The sequence below is a fragment of the Hyperolius riggenbachi genome, chromosome 5 (genome assembly GCF_040937935.1).
Source record: "Hyperolius riggenbachi isolate aHypRig1 chromosome 5, aHypRig1.pri, whole genome shotgun sequence".
NCBI lineage: Eukaryota > Metazoa > Chordata > Amphibia > Anura > Hyperoliidae > Hyperolius > Hyperolius riggenbachi.
The window spans coordinates 208,710,692-208,726,639 of NC_090650.1; the positions used below are offsets into that span (position 1 = coordinate 208,710,692).

At 44.4% G+C, this 15,948-nt stretch overlaps 1 protein-coding gene across 2 annotated transcripts in view; it reads right to left on the reverse strand.

The window, feature by feature from the left end:
- Positions 1-15,948, reverse strand: part of ADAMTS16 (ADAM metallopeptidase with thrombospondin type 1 motif 16) — a 161,162-nt gene that overhangs the window by 14,119 nt on the left and 131,095 nt on the right. For both annotated transcript variants that reach the window (XM_068234569.1, XM_068234567.1), the window contains exons 20-21: positions 10,784-10,978; positions 9,385-9,609 (exon numbers count right to left, since the gene is read on the reverse strand). In XM_068234569.1, coding sequence (XP_068090670.1) covers positions 9,385-9,609; positions 10,784-10,978 — 420 coding nt within the window. The remainder of the gene's footprint in view (positions 1-9,384; positions 9,610-10,783; positions 10,979-15,948) is intronic.

Here is a 15,948-nt window from a genome sequence, read left to right on the forward strand (position 1 = left end):
GCACGCCGTGTGACTGGCTGCCTGGCCTGCCCCAAGAAGACTAAGTCGCTCCCAGTCCCTCCACACAGCATGTCTGCCTGCAGGCCGCTTGACTACCTTCTCCGCCACCACCAACAGGGTCCGGGACTCCAGGCGGATTGCTGAATTTTTTAGGCCGCTGCTAGCAGCGGCCGCTGTAATAATTTTTCTGGTGCGTGTACATGACTGCCTAATTTTTCTGGCTGCACTGCGGGCAGCTGCAACAACAAAAGAAAAGGCATGTACATGCGCCCATTCCCCTTCGTGATCATTACCTTGCCGTGGTGAAGGGGCTTGCGTATCACAATGAAGCAATGACCGGCGCCTAGATGAGTGTCTCGGGGGACACACAAAAGATAATAAGGTCGTTGCTTCATTGTGGTCAGACCAAATTTGATCAGCTGGACAGTCACTGTTCTGTCATTCAGCTACATCAGCCAGGCGACCATATGGGCTGTAAAGCCACCAAACCTGCACTCTCGCCATGGTGCGCACCAGTCCAGCACGGCCGTCACTACACAAACAGCTGTTTGCGGTGCGTTACACGGTGAGTTTGGTGTGTCAGTGTGAAGCAGTACCTTAATTACACTACCTGATTGATGTATACACATGCAAGATGTTTTAAAGCACTTTAGGCCTGTCATTTAGCATTCAATGTGATTTCTGCCCTTAAAACGCTGCTTTGCGTCAAATCCAGATTTTTCCCGGGGACTTTTGGCGTGTATCCCACTCCGCCATGCTCCCCTCCAGGTGTTAGACCCCTTGAAACATCTTTTCCATCACTTTTGTGGCCAGCATAATTTTTTTTTTCAAAGTTCGCATCCCCATTGAAGTCTATTGCGGTTTGCGAACTTTAACGCGAACCGAACCTTCCGCGGAAGTTCGCGAACCCGGTTCGCGAACCTAAAATCGGAGGTTCGGCCCAACTCTAGTGTCCAGCTGGCTGTCCGATTTTATTAGACAAAGATTTCAGATGAAGGACTTTGGATGTAGGACAGCTGTGTCATTGGGGTTTTAATCCTCACTGTAGATGGGAGGGGTCATGACACGTACAAGTCCAGCCTTGTAAAATTTGAATAGGGCAGTGCCCCATTAGACAGGGAGAGATTTTGGCCCAATTCATGTTTTGCCGCTTTGCCTGAAACAGAATGCATATTCGCACTCAATATAATTTTACAATTCATTTGATACTATACATGAGGACCATGGGAGACAAATAACATAGTTCGTTACTTCCAGCCTTTGTAGTATTGGTTCTGGAAGATCCAGATGGTGGAAAATCTCTCAGAACCAGTGTCACGTGAACTCCAACGCACTCTGCGAATTTGAAGGACCTGGTATCTTGGTAACACCAGAAATATTACAAATACAGAAGTCTATAAATTATCATAGACATGAGGTTTACAGCAGGTCAGCTCTAGTTGACGAACTCAGCCGGGGGTCTTTGAAGCTAGGAAAGCAGAGCTAAGTGTTAGCTTCCCTGCTGAGATTGCTGCCGAGTAGTCCCAGCTCTCTCTCCTTTAAATTGGTTCTGTGAAGCTCATATCTGACTTCATCTGATGGATGAGCCATATACTTCCCAGGAATGCTTGGGAACAGATTTCACACTTAGGTGAGAGGATCCGTAATTGGAAGCTATCAGTGATTGCTAGCAGGGAGTAGGGGGAAAAAAAGTTGGTTTAAAAAATGACATTTTTTACTATTTTGCAATGGAACTTGCGTTTGTGACGTAAATGGAGCACAAACGGTTTTCTCGGGAACCATGTGAGCATCACACCCCCAATGCAGTGCCTCAGCATCCCTTTTCCGTTTCACTGGGCTTCGCTGGGCTCTTCTGATCAGAAAAATCATTGCAGAACCAAGTTTGCAGTCCGTTTAACGGGTCGGTCAGAATGGATCTGTTCAAACAGACCAATGTGAACGGATCCATAAGTTAACATTGGATCTGCTCGCATCTGTTACTACCGTATCCATTCAGTTATGATCCATGAATGGACAGTATGTGTTTATTGTTTTACCTTTGCTTATCTGTCTCTTGTGTTTTCCTAATGACATTGCATAAAATAAATATGGGTACATTTCCTGTGTTGGCATGGCTTCAGTAATTTATTCCTTCTATGTCTCGGGATGATCAGCAGAACTACTGATGGCATCAGCTAGAAGTTTCATATATATCCTCTATACTGCATAATCTATTCCAATCTTTATTAATGTGCACCTTGGTAAGGCATTTTGCTTAAAAAATGATAATAGGGACACAGTCTTTCTCCTGGGAAAACCAAAATATATTCCTGGTAAACATTAATTCTGAAACCATCATACTAAGAAGAAAATTAAATTTCACAGCTTGGATGCAGCTGAACATATTGAATGTCACATCCACAGTGATAATGTTACTCTCTTGAGACATGTCATGACAAGTGAACAAACCTTGTCACTGGTGATCATATGTTTCTCTCAACAAATGACCCATATGTAATTACACACGGAATAAATTCCCACATAGATGATGTCATTTTCAAACACAAAATCAAAATTCTCAAATCACCAGCTGTTAGATAAGGCATAAGGAATCCAGAGAAAATCATTTCATGAGCCCAGCAACACATTAGCCCCCAAATTATGAATCGTATACATGATCCAACAGTTCCTGGCTTTTGGAAAAGATACAACACTTCAGGACAGATGTTTAGAGTTGTTTTGTGGAAAACAATCTCATGCTGGGAAGGGAAAATGATTTGCCGCATTAAAACACTTAAAGCTGGGAGATTGTAAAGACAAAAATGTATATACTTATCTCGGGAGAAGGAGGCCTCTGGAACCTACAGGCTTCCTCTGTGCCCCTCTGTTCCAGTACTGGGACCCCCAAAGTTCCACAAAGCTCGCTCCTGTACAGCAGCATGGAACCGCTGTTAGTGCTACATGCTAGTGGGCAAGTGTGGGCCGTCAGTGGAAGCTCCTTGACGACAGACTTGCAGAGGGCTCAGCGCTGGAACAGCGAGGAGAAGCGTGATGGAAGAATATTGGGCTGTTTTTTTCCCCTTCAGGAATATATATATATATATATATATATATACATATATATATATATATATATACACAATAAATAAATATATTTATATATATATATATATATATATATATACATATACAGGGGTTGGACAAAATATTGGAAATTATATATATCATTTATTTATACAGCAGCGAGCGACATATTCCATATTGCTGATTTTCATGATGTACAGTATTAGGTGTTTTTTTTATGTGTGATGATGTGTGGTGGGGCTATAGCTTATAGCTAGTCCCATCCCAGGGTAAGCTTGCAGGCTGCTCTGTGTTTACTATGCAGCCAGCCTGCAACCTTACCCTGCATTGCAAGCACTTCAATCTATTCAGACATGTTTCTGCTGTAATAAATCTTATCTCAATCACCCTGGGTCTATTTTTGCCATTGCCAACGAGAAGGAAGATTATAATCAGCCCATCCACATCCCTGCTCCTTATTGACTGGCTGAGGGCAGTTCAGTGAGCTGCTGAAATCTGATCTATGCTGTGCTCACATGTGTTTACAAAGCAAGCTAGCTATGACAGTGCAGTTTCTAGGAGAAACAAAGTAAGGGAGGAAATTACATCATTATTGGCTTCAGTCAGAGGGAATCAAGATGGCAAATGCCAGGAACAGAATTCCCTTTATTTACTATATAAAATTCACTGAAATCAAAATGTGGATAGTACAATTCATATGTTATATAAGTAGAACAAGTGTTTATCTACTTATATGAGTGTGTTAATTATTAAAACAAGTAATATTTCCGTGGTTGTGGTCATACTTCCTGTGGCAGAAAATAGGCCAAGTATAGAAGTAGCCTGTTAATTGTCCAGAATATAAATTATATTCTGTGTTTTATGGTTTAGAGTATTACAATACTGTACAGTATAGTCACCTTTGTAACCACTGATATCTCATGCAACAGTTTTACATCTTCAGAATTCTCAGATCACTAATTGTTCTGGCCCTGCATTCTGCTCACTTCCCAATGGAAATATGTTGGAATAGACAGGGAGAAGTATATCTTTCCTGTAGTGGGTCAAAGCATGACTTTGAGAGTAAGTCTGCACACTATACAGCCTTAGTACTAGTGTTGGCATTTAGGTTTTGGTTGCCCTCATGTTCACCCCGAACATCAGGAATTTGATCTGAACTGGTTAAACTCAAATTTTATACATATTCAGATTTCAGAGATTGAGTGTTATATAATGTTTTGGCTCTCCCACAGTGCCCTAGTCCATAGTCCATTTCGACTAATGCATTTAGATTTTTGTGTACCATCTCCACTGGCTCCTTAATTATCATTCATTTTAATCTGTTGATGTCTGTGTTGTAAGGCATCTTGTGTCCATTTAACAGAAGCACAGTTGACTTGCCATCAATTTTTTTTAAATTTAGCTACAGAGTGGTTGGGGGACTTCTCATTCACATTAAACCACAACACCCCACACCCAGGCATTCTTGAGCAATGCCGCCTGTTCCTATCCTATGGATACGAGTTAATTGGGCAATTTAAATTCTAATGCGATCTACGCTGCCTATAATGGGCACTTTGACAAAATCATAGGGTGGAAGAGCCCAAGAAAGTTAATGGTGTAAACATCAAGTACCACCTGGGCCCCCTCTGCTCCATGACTACTATGGCTATTGCTACACCATTGCTCCCACCCATTTAGCCAACCCTATCTCTTGATCTGTCTGCTGCGACCTCGGTGGTCATCTTGATTATGTCATTGACCAAATATGGACTTACTTCTACTGAAAATGTATTATTCAGGCATAATTCATCTCTAGTAGACATACAGTTTGTACCCTCATTGGAGAATACATGCCCAAACTAATTAATAACATAATGTAAGCAGCGTGTGGTAACCAATAAGCAGGTTATCAGGAGCCCATCCCAGACCATACTTGCCTGGAATGATTGGGAAAACTGGAAACCCTTTTATTCTCTGAAGTAGGGATGCCTGGTTCACACAGTATGACTTTCAGGTTCCACTCATCTCATTTTGTTTCCAAAGTTGCTGCAAGTTACCGCTTGTTTACTTGATAAAACTTTTGTTCCTGTTTTCTGTTAATATTCATGCACTGTACTTCTTAACAAATTATTTAAAATCGTTTTGCTGATTCTCTATTCTTTTAGGTATAAAATGTATTGAACTCTGCATGTGCAACATTACTGTAAAATATTGAGTTTGCAACTCTGTGTTATTCTGCCAGAAGCATCGCAGATATTGCCTTAAAGTGGACCTGTAGTCAGAATAAAAGAAAATAAGTTAGATTCTTAGGGGGAGCCTGAGGCCGGTTTCTCACTGCAAACTGGTGGTAGTGTTGCAGTGTGGCGGGCGAGCCGTACTGCATTGCACCGCCAGAAACCGGTCTTCAGGGAACACCGCGTTAGTACACAGTGTTTCCTGTCTGGCCACCAGCAAAGCAGGAAGTGACGTGCGCTTGCAGTTACTTCCTGCTTCGGGGTATGCGGAAGTGCACGGAAGCACATAGTAAAAATACGCTTCCACGCATGCATGCCGCGACATTGCAACGTCAACTTTTTAAAAAACCCTGCGTTGCCATAGACTAACATGGCTTCCGGGCTGACGCAGATCATCGCACGTCACCACGGATCCCGCACTGTAACTTAGTTCTCCGCTAGCATTAGATTAGGGACTTCTGGCACAGTGTACCGCAACGTGTGAAGTGTGAACCAAAAGGTTGCATTAGGCTGCGGTAGCAGTGCATCACTTTGACGCATCGCCTCAGTGTGAAAGAGCTTTGAGGATACAGAGACTTCCCCAATCTTTCTACGCCTCCTTTGTCCTGCACTGGGATCCTCTAAACTATCTTCGACATCAATGTTGAAGATTGCTTGTGGCCACGCTCCCCTGCATGAGCACAGCTACACTACAAATGCGCAAAGTACATCTCGAGCCTGTGCAGTGCTGACATTCTTGTACACAAATGGGGAGTAGGGAAGGTCAGAAATGCTGATTTCTCATTCTGTAGAAATTCTGATTTCCGCCAATGCTGATTACCGATTCTGCAGATTTCCGAGTTCTGAGGAGTCTTTTTTTGTCATTTTTTTGTAGTCTCTGATTGATCAAGTAATTCTGAGTTTCTTGGAAGTATTGGACCAATCAGAGAATGCAGGATTTTACCACGGTACTCAGAATACCACGGAAATTTTTATCTAATTACAAGACTCAGGAATAATCAGTACTATCAGATTGGTCCAAAATTACTGCGGCAATCTGATTTTCGTGGAAAAATTCTGCACTCCCTGATTGGTCCAATGCTTCCGAGTTCTGTGAATACTAAAATCACTGAGTTGCGGTAAATCACATTTCTGCTGAAATCCAATTTCCAATTTTCTGATTTCCATTTGGAAATGTAGAAATGTCAATTCCGCAGGATCCAAGTGAGCACCTCTAGATGGGAGTGCAAGTTGAAGGGGGTCCTGGCCAGCAGCAGAGGAGTGGATTGGGATCCAGAGGCTTCCCACTCCTGTGGTATCTAATTTTTCCCCCCTAATTACAGCTGTACTTTAAAAAGTAACAGAACCACAGCTGCACTTCTGATCTGGCATGCAAGTCAAATTCTGCTGAAATCACATGCTGGCAGATATATGTGTATGGCAAGGTTTGACAGTTTGAATGCTGTAAAATCTATGAGCAGGGTAAGACAAATGGTGGCCACTAATGATCAAATCTTTTTCATCCAATCTTACCATTTCTATGTAATATAAGGCACTGACTAAATTAACCATTCAGTACATTCATGCTATTCACCCTTATACTACATAGATTTGTTAAAATTGAATGAAAAACATTGGATTATTATTGGCCACCTTAAAGAGAACCCGAGGTGGGCAGATGGGACACAGAGGCATGTTCTCTGCCTCCTGACATGCCTCTGTTTCCCCAGACGCTGCTCTCTGTGTCCCCACCCCCGCGCTATAGCCCCCCGAGATTAGTGACAACATTTGTCGTTATCTCAGAGGTAAACATTAAGGAGAGGAATTCCCTGTTCAAAACGCCCGCAAGGGGCGTTCCTATACTGCTCTGCCATGTAGAGGCTGGGGGTCTTGGCGACACCCCCTAGCCTTTCAGTCACCCGGAGCACCATGCTCCCTTGCGCCCAATGATAGGAACACCGCTGCATCAAGCAATAGCAGGACAGTAGTGAACTCAATTACTCAATCACATTTCTGCCATTTTGTCTAATGATCAGTACTTCTCAAATGATTGATGAAAAAGTATTTGTTTGCGTTAATTATGAGCTATTGACTTATGAATAACATAACACTTATGCTGTGAATACACCATACAATTTTCTGTTAGATTCATCTGTTAGATTTTTCTGTTAGATTTTCTTTTAGAATGCATAATTAGATTATTTTCTGTAGAGAATGGTCATTATCTCTGGTGCATTGTCTTCTGTTTATCTCCAGCTGAGTAGAACAATGCCTAATTGCTCGGCAGATAGATGGTAAGATAGTTAATTTCCAACATGTTGAACTTTATCTATCTGGCAGGTAAAGGCCCATATACACGTCTGATTGTTTGGAACGACGGGTCGTTTAAAAGTCCCGTCGTTCAGACGTCCGCCCGCTAAATCGGGCGTGTGTACAGACTGTCGTTCGCGTGATAAGACTGAGTTTGAGCGATCCGCCGGGCGGATCGCTCAAACTCAGTCTTATCACGCGAACGACAGTCTGTACACACGCCCGATTTAGCGGGCGGACGTCTGAACGACGGGACGTTCAAACGACCCGTCGTTCCAAAAAATCAGACGTGTGTATGGGCCTTAAATCTAACAGAAAATTGTATGGTGTATTCCCAGCATTACAGTCTATAGTAAAATGTCATCACTAGAGTTGGGCCGAACGGTTCGCCGGCGAACGTGGTTCGCGTGAACTTAGGTGGTTCGCGTGCGGGTACCGCACGCGAACGTTTTGCGGAAGAAGTTCGGTTCGCCCCATAATGCACCTGAGGGTCAACTTTGACCCTCTACATCACAGTCAGCAGGCCCAGTGTAGCCAATTAGGCTACACTAGCCCCTGGAGCCCCACCCCCCTTATATAAGGCAGGCAGCGGCGGCCATTACGGCCACTCGTGTGCCTGCATTAGTGAGAGTAGGGCGAGCTGCTGCAGTCTCTCATATAGGGAAAGATTAGTTAGGCTTAACTTCTTCCTGGCTGCATACCTGTTCTGTTCAGTGAGCCCTCAGCCCACTGCATACCTGTACTGTGATCCTGCCACTGCATACCTGTTCAGTGATCCTGCCACTGCATACCTGTTCTGTGAACCCACCCACCACCACTGCATACCTGTTCAGTGATCCTGCCACTGCATACCTGTTCTGTGAACCCACCCACCACTGCATACCTGTTCAGTGATCCTGCTGCCACTGCATACCTGTTCTGTGAACCCACCCACCACTGCATACCTGTTCAGTGATCCTGCCACTGCATACTTGTTCTGTGAACCCACCCACCACCACTGCATACCTGTTCAGTGATCCTGCCACTGCATACCTGTTCTGTGAACCCACCACTGCATACCTGTTCTGTGAACCCACCCACCACTGCATACCTGTTCAGTGATCCTGCTGCCACTGCATACCTGTTCTGTGAACCCACCACTGCATACCTGTTCAGTGAACCCGCCACTGCATACCTGTTCTGTTCAGTGGACCCGCCACTGTATACCTGTTTAGTGAACCCGCCACTGCATACCTGTTCTGTTCAGTGGAGTTTGGTGTGTCAGTGTGAAGCAGTACCTTAATTACACTACCTGATTGATGTATACACATGCAAGATGTTTTAAAGCACTTTAGGCCTGTCATTTAGCATTCAATGTGATTTCTGCCCTTAAAACGCTGCTTTTCGTCAAATCCAGATTTTTCCCGGGGACTTTTGGCGTGTATCCCACTCCGCCATGCCCCCCTCCAGGTGTTAGACCCCTTGAAACATCTTTTCCATCACTTTTGTGGCCAGCATAATTATTTTTTTTTTCAAAGTTCGCATCCCCATTGAAGTCTATTGCGGTTCGCGAACTTTAACGCGAACCGAACCTTCCGCGGAAGTTCGCGAACCCGGTTCGCGAACCTAAAATCGGAGGTTCGGCCCAACTCTAGTCATCACTGATTTTTTTTTTTTCAGAAACTGGTTACTGGTGATACATCAGCATTTTTTTTTACTTTTCAGCTCTAGGCAGTGTGTTAATTATATGAGGCATAACAAAATATTAGTGATTTTGAAAAAGTTATGTCCTTGTTTACTAATCCGTGAATGCAGAAAGAAGTATATAACAGATTACCTGGGACCATGGAGAGGCATACCAAGACCCCCAAGGTTTGCCAGTCATAGAGTAGACGGGATCTCTGGGGCATTCAGCAATCTGACATATTTTCTTGAGTTCCACATTTGGTTTCTCTATGTGTGAACATTTTTTAGGGGCAAGATTTCTGTATTTACCAGAGACATTCTTGTCTGTACAATGAATTGTTCTACTCTGTACTCCTAAGCCACATGTGGTTGAGCACTGCAAAATCAAACATATTTTGTTAGATACAAGATTTTTAGTTAAAAACCTTCTAAATCTTTACATCAGTTGCATAAGTTGTTAAAGCCCGAGTCTATTTTTATGTGCTTTTAATGTATATTGTGCGGAAGATCTCATCGTTTGCAATGCACAAAGTTTTGCATAAACCTTTTTTTTTTTTTAATCAATTCTTTTATTAATTGGTTTGCTAGGTTTACAAATTCAGGTCCTGCTTCCCTGACAGAATAGTCATCTGTATTTTATCCATACTCCTTCCTATCCCGATATCACCCATGTGACAGTCACAGAATAGCTGGGAGGAGGCACCAGTAAGTCTTTCACTGTGAACACAGAAGTGATCAGTGTGATGTGGAGGGATTAATTAATTGTGGTCACAGAGGGTCTTAACATCGAGGAGGTAGCGGGAATGGTTGAATTCTTTATTACTCATGGAGCCGGGAAAAACTGCGCAGGGAGAGGAGTCATCAGCTGCAGTGCCATCACAAATAGTCACAAATAGTTATTCTCTATGCAGCACAGGGGAGTTAAGGGTGCTGTCAGGGGGTCAAATCTTCTTTCGAAACACCAACTCTCCTGGCAGCTACCACTTTTCACAATGCATAGTGTATTACATGACTTTCTTTTCCAAAAGGAATTTTTCTTATATGGTTGCACCAAATAAATTGGGAACAAAATCGCATCATCCCCAATAAAAAATGAGGGAAATTATCTAGGGCTGTAAGAGTTCTGATACTGCAGATAGAAAAGCAAAGGAACATAGGGAAAATATCTTATTCAGTGGAGTTTGTCTTTAATCGCTTAACTTTAGGGATTTGGCCCCCTAACTTTTCTCCTGACAGAAAAGTGAGAGACTTTCTCCTGACACTAAAGGATTTACTTCTGACACTCTCACCAACAGTTCTGATTTGCATATCATTTTCCAGAGTATGTCTTTTAAACAAGAATACCATTTTACATGCACTTTTCACTGAATGTAACACAACTTTGTGTACTATATGACTCATACTCACTTGAAGGATTAGGAGCACTTCTTTGGTATACAATATAACGTTTTTAGAAACTAATATTGAAATTAATAGCTTCAAAAAAGTGCTATTTGGAATTTTTTCCCCGTAAAAAAAGAGATATGCATTTATTATCTGTGATGAGTTACCTCTGACCAGCTGGTGACCAGCCACTGCAGCTTCTTAGGTTTGTTGCATCGCTTAATATTACAGGTTTCTTGGGTTTTTGGCTTAAACTCTGATGTGCAAGCAGTGTCAGGCAGGAACTGAGTCCAGACATAAGGATTGGTGTCCTTGCAAGTCACTGATCTTTTTTTCCATCCTTTGCCACATGTCCGTGAGCACTAGGAATAAATCTACTGATTAGCATTACATATTAATCTACATAAAATTATTTTCCTTCTTAATGAATTACAATATATAGAGATGCCAATACAATATTAACTACCTAAATCAAATGGAATTTTCAAGTATTCACCTTTATATGGGTAAGAAGCAACACCCAAAATGCATCAATGCAGGATAGTGAATGAAAAGGCAAATCATTCTTTTACATTACTGAAATTTCAGACACAAATCAAAAACAGCTGGTTTACAGCACACCTATAACCTATTATTTTATACAGCTGTGTAATCCATCTAGCAGACAGCTGTTTCAGGCTGTGTTGGCCTTCATCAGTGCAACCGTAGATTTTCACTGCTTGAAGTGGATCTAAGATGAACTTTTACTCATTGCATAATTGTGTTCCTTTCCTATTGTTTATAGGGCATTCCTCAAGCCAAATACTTGTTTTTGTTTTAATACTCTGATTCCCTATAAACTAAACAAGCTTCGCCCACAGCTTTTCCGAGAGCCTTGGCATTTTCAGACAGTAGCAAGGGCTCATGGGAGCTCAGTCTGGGCAGGAGGAGGGGGAGATATTACTTGCCAGAGATTTCAGAGGCAGAGGGGAGGAGGGAGGATTAGGTGTTGTTCACAGGCTGAGTGCTGAAGATGCAGATAAGCTTGCCTGTGTGTAATGTTTACAAACAACATGGCTGCTGTCATTGTATCACAGGAAGAAATAATCATATTCTATTGAAGTTTTTTGCATCTAGATTTGCTGTGTAAACTATCTAAACTTTAGATAAGATATATAGACAAGTTACTTGTTATGCTGTAGTTAGTTTTTCATCTTGGATCCGCTTTAATGTGGCATTTTTTTTTTTTTTTAGTAAACAGTCATATTTTTAGATTGTTTCAATTATATTGTATGAAAACAGAAGCTGGTGGGCCAAGTTGATCCTGAATGATCTCATTATTGCTTATTTCCTTAAACAATCCGTCAGCTGGCGTGGTGGATTGTTTCATAGATACAATCGCACCTGGTTTTCATATTGGGTACGCTTTTAATCCTTTAATGCTGTGGATCTTTTCTTTCAATCTCAATGATCAAATCTTTTTGAAAATACGATTATTCACTAAAAATCGTACCATTAATGGGTACAAGAAATTAGAAATAAGAGTGTCACATTTAATAAACAAATAACTAGCAGGATTTCTTGATGAAGCTGAAAGAAACCTAAAATGAAAAGGATACATATTGTTATTTGCTGCCATGATTGTGTTGTTATTTTGATACAGGTTATGAACCACTTCAGCCCTCAGGGTTGTTGTTACCCTATGCATCTGAGAAATTTCCACAAATCAGCTCTTCTCCCATTCACTTCAATAACTTATCCCTACCTATCACTAGAGATGGCCCGAACCTCCGGTTTTCAAACTTCCGCAAAAGTTCACGAACATACGAACTTCCGCGAACCGCAATAGACTTCAATGGGGAGGCAAACTTTGAAAACTAGAAACATTTATGCTGGCTACAAAAGTGATGGAAAAGATGTTTCAAGGGGTCTAAAGCCGCATCTACATGCGTAGATGCGGCCGCGATGCTCCTTATCAATTGATAAGATCCGACAGGACGGATCTTGCTTCCGCCGATTCCCTGCTCGCTCCCTGCTAGGGGACAATGGCAGGGAATCGAGCGGAAGATAAGCAGCGCGGAGCGGGAATCGAGCGGGTATTGATGCCGGCGCACGCGCGGCGAGCGGGTATGCGGCGGGCACGCGGAAGAGGCGATCCGGCGGCTAATCGAGCCGCCGGATCGCTGCAATGTCCCATCGTGTAGATGGGGCTTAACACCTGGAGGAGGGCATGGTGGAGTGGGATACACGACAAAACTCCCCGGGAAAAATCAGGATTTGACGCACAGTAGCGTTTTAAGGGCAGAAATCACATTTTATTGCTAAATTGGAGGCCTAAAGTGCTTTAAAACATCTTGCATTTGTATACATCAATCAGGGAGTGTAATTAGTGTACTGCTTCACACTGACAGACCAAACTCACTGTGTAACGCAGCGCAAACAGCTGTTTGTGTAGTGACGGCCGTGCTGGACTGGTGTGCACTATGGCCAGAGTGCAGGCGATGGCAGTTTTCAAGCCCATATGGTCGGGCTGAGGTAGCTGAATGACAGAACAACGGTGACTGAGTGTCCAGCTGATCGAATTTGGTCTGTCCACAATGAAGCAACAATCTTATTATCTATCTTCTTGGGTCAGGTGTGCCCCCAACACACTCATATAGCCGGCGGTCATTGCTTCATTGTGATACGCAAGCCCCTTCACCGCAGCAAGGTAACAATCATGAAGGGGAATTGACACATGTACATGCCTTTTGTTTTGTTGTTGCAGCTGCAGTGCAGGCAGAAAAATTAGGCAGGCATGTACACGCACCAGAAAAATTATTATAGCGGCCGCCGCTAGCAGCGGCCTTAAAAATTCAGTAATCCGCCTGGAGTCCTGGTGGATCCTGTTGGTGGTGGCAGTCAAGCGGCCTGCAGGCAGAGATGCTGTGTGGGGACCAACTTAGTCTTGGGGCAGGCAGCCAGTCACACGGCGTGCAGGCAGAGATGCTGTGTGTGGGGACTGACTTAGTCTTCGGGCGGGCAGTAGCCCTCCGGGATCCATACCTCATTCATTTTGATAAAGGTGAGGTAATGAACACTTTTGTGACCTAGGTGACTTCTCTTCTCAGTGACAATGCCTCCAGCTGCGCTGAAGGTCCTTTCTGACAGGACACTTGGGGCAGGGCAAGACAGATGTTGGATGGCAAATTGTGACAGCTCTGGCCACAGGTCAAGCCTGCACACCCAGTAGTCCAGGGGTTCATCGCTGCTCACAGTGTCTACATCCACACATAAGGCCAAGTGGTCAGCTACCTGCTGGTCGATGCATTGGTGGAGGGTGGATCCGGGAGGGCTAAGGTGAGGCATTGGACTAAAGAATGTCTGCATGTCCGACATCACCATGAGATCGCTAGAGTGTCCTGTCCTTGCCTGCGTGGACATGGGAGAAGGTTTACTAGCAGTGGTACATTTATTCCGTTGTGCTGTGACATCATCCCTAAACACATTGTAAAGCATAGTTGCCAGCTTGTTCTGCATGTGCAGCATCCTTTCAGCCTTCAGCTGAGTTGGTAACATGTCCGCCACTTTGTGCCTATACCGAGGGTCTAGTAGCGTGGCCACCCAGTACAGCTCATTTCCCTAGTGTTTTTTTTATACGGGGGTCCCTCAACAGGCTGGACAGCATGAAAGACGCAATCTGCACAAAGTTGGATCCAGGCGTACTATCCAACTCATCTTGCTCTACCTCAGTGATGTCAGGTAAGTTCTCCTTCTCCCCCCAGCTACGAACAATACCACAGAAGCATTGAGCAGCACAAGCCCCCTGTCATGCCTGCTGCGGTTGTTCTTCTGCTGTCTCCTCCTCCTCAGAAAAAAAAACATCATCATCTGACTCCTCTTCCCCACACGACTCTTCCTCCTCTTCCTCCTCCTCCCCCCTCTGTGCTGCTGCAGGTGTTGAGGAAACATCTTGTTCTGATGAGAATTGATCCCACAACTCTTCCTCCTGTAACTGTTCCTGTTCACGCTCATCCACAGCTTGATCCACCACTCTACGCACGGCACGCTCCAGGAAGAAGGCATACGGGATCAAGTCGCTAATGGCGCCTTCACTGTGACTCACCATGTTTGTCACTTCCTCAAACGGCCGCATGATCCTGCAGGCATTTCACATGAGTGTCCAGTTCTTCGGCCAGAACATCCCCATCTCCCCAGAGCATGTCCTTCTACTGTAGTTGTAGAGATACTGGGTGTTGGCTTTCTCCTGTTGTAGCAGGCAGTCGAACATCAGGAGGGTCGAATTCCAGCGAGTTAAGCTATCGCAAATCAAGCGCCTCAACGGCAAGTTGTTTCTCCACTGAATATCGGCCAAGCGTGCCATGGCCATGTAAGACCGCCTGAAATGACCACACAACTTTCTGGCCTGCTTCAGGACATCCTGTAAGCCTGGGTACTTACACACAGATCTCTAGATTATGAGATTGAGCACATGTGCCATGCAGGGTACATGTGTCAACTTTCCCAAATTCAAAGCCAAAATGAGATTGCTGCCGTTGTCACACACCACGTTGCCGATCTCCAGTTGGTGCGGGGTCAGCCACTGATCCACCTGTTTAGAGCAGCCAGGAGAGCTGCTCCAGTGTGACTCTCCGCTTTCAGGCAAGACATGTCTAAGATGGCGTGACACCGTCGTATCTGGCATGCAGCATAGGCCCTGGGTAGCTGGGGCTGTGTAGCTGGAGAGGAGATCGCAGCACCAGTAGAGTTGCGCTGCCACTCAGCCAAGGAGGAGGAGGAGGACAGAGGATGTAGCAAGAGGAGAAGGAGAGGAGGTGGCAGCAGGCCTGCCTGCAAGCCGTTGAGGTGTCACAACTAGGTCCGCTGCACAGCCACGTACTCCCTGCTTGCCATCGCTCACCAGGTTGACCCAATGGGCTGTGTAAGAAATGTACCTGCCCTGACTGTGCTGGGCACACCAGGCATCCATGCTCAGATGGACCCTTGACCCAATGCTGTGTGCCAGAGATGACACCACTTGCCTTTCTACTTCACGGTACAATTTGGGTATCGCTTTTTTTGAGAAATAATTACAGCCTGGTATCTTCCACTGCGGTGTCCCAATGGCCACAAATTTTCAGAAGGCTTCAGAGTCCACCAGCTGGTATGGTAACAGCTGGCGGGATAACAGTTCCGCCAAGCCAGCTGTCAGACGCCGGGCAAGGGGGTGACTGGCAGACGTTGGCTTCTTCCGCTCAAAGATTTCCCTCCTGGACACCTGACTGCTGCTGTGGGCAGAGGAGCAGGAACTGCTCAAGGTGAGAGGTGGAGTGGAGGAGGGTGGCTGTGAAGGTGCAAGGGATAAAGCGGCTGA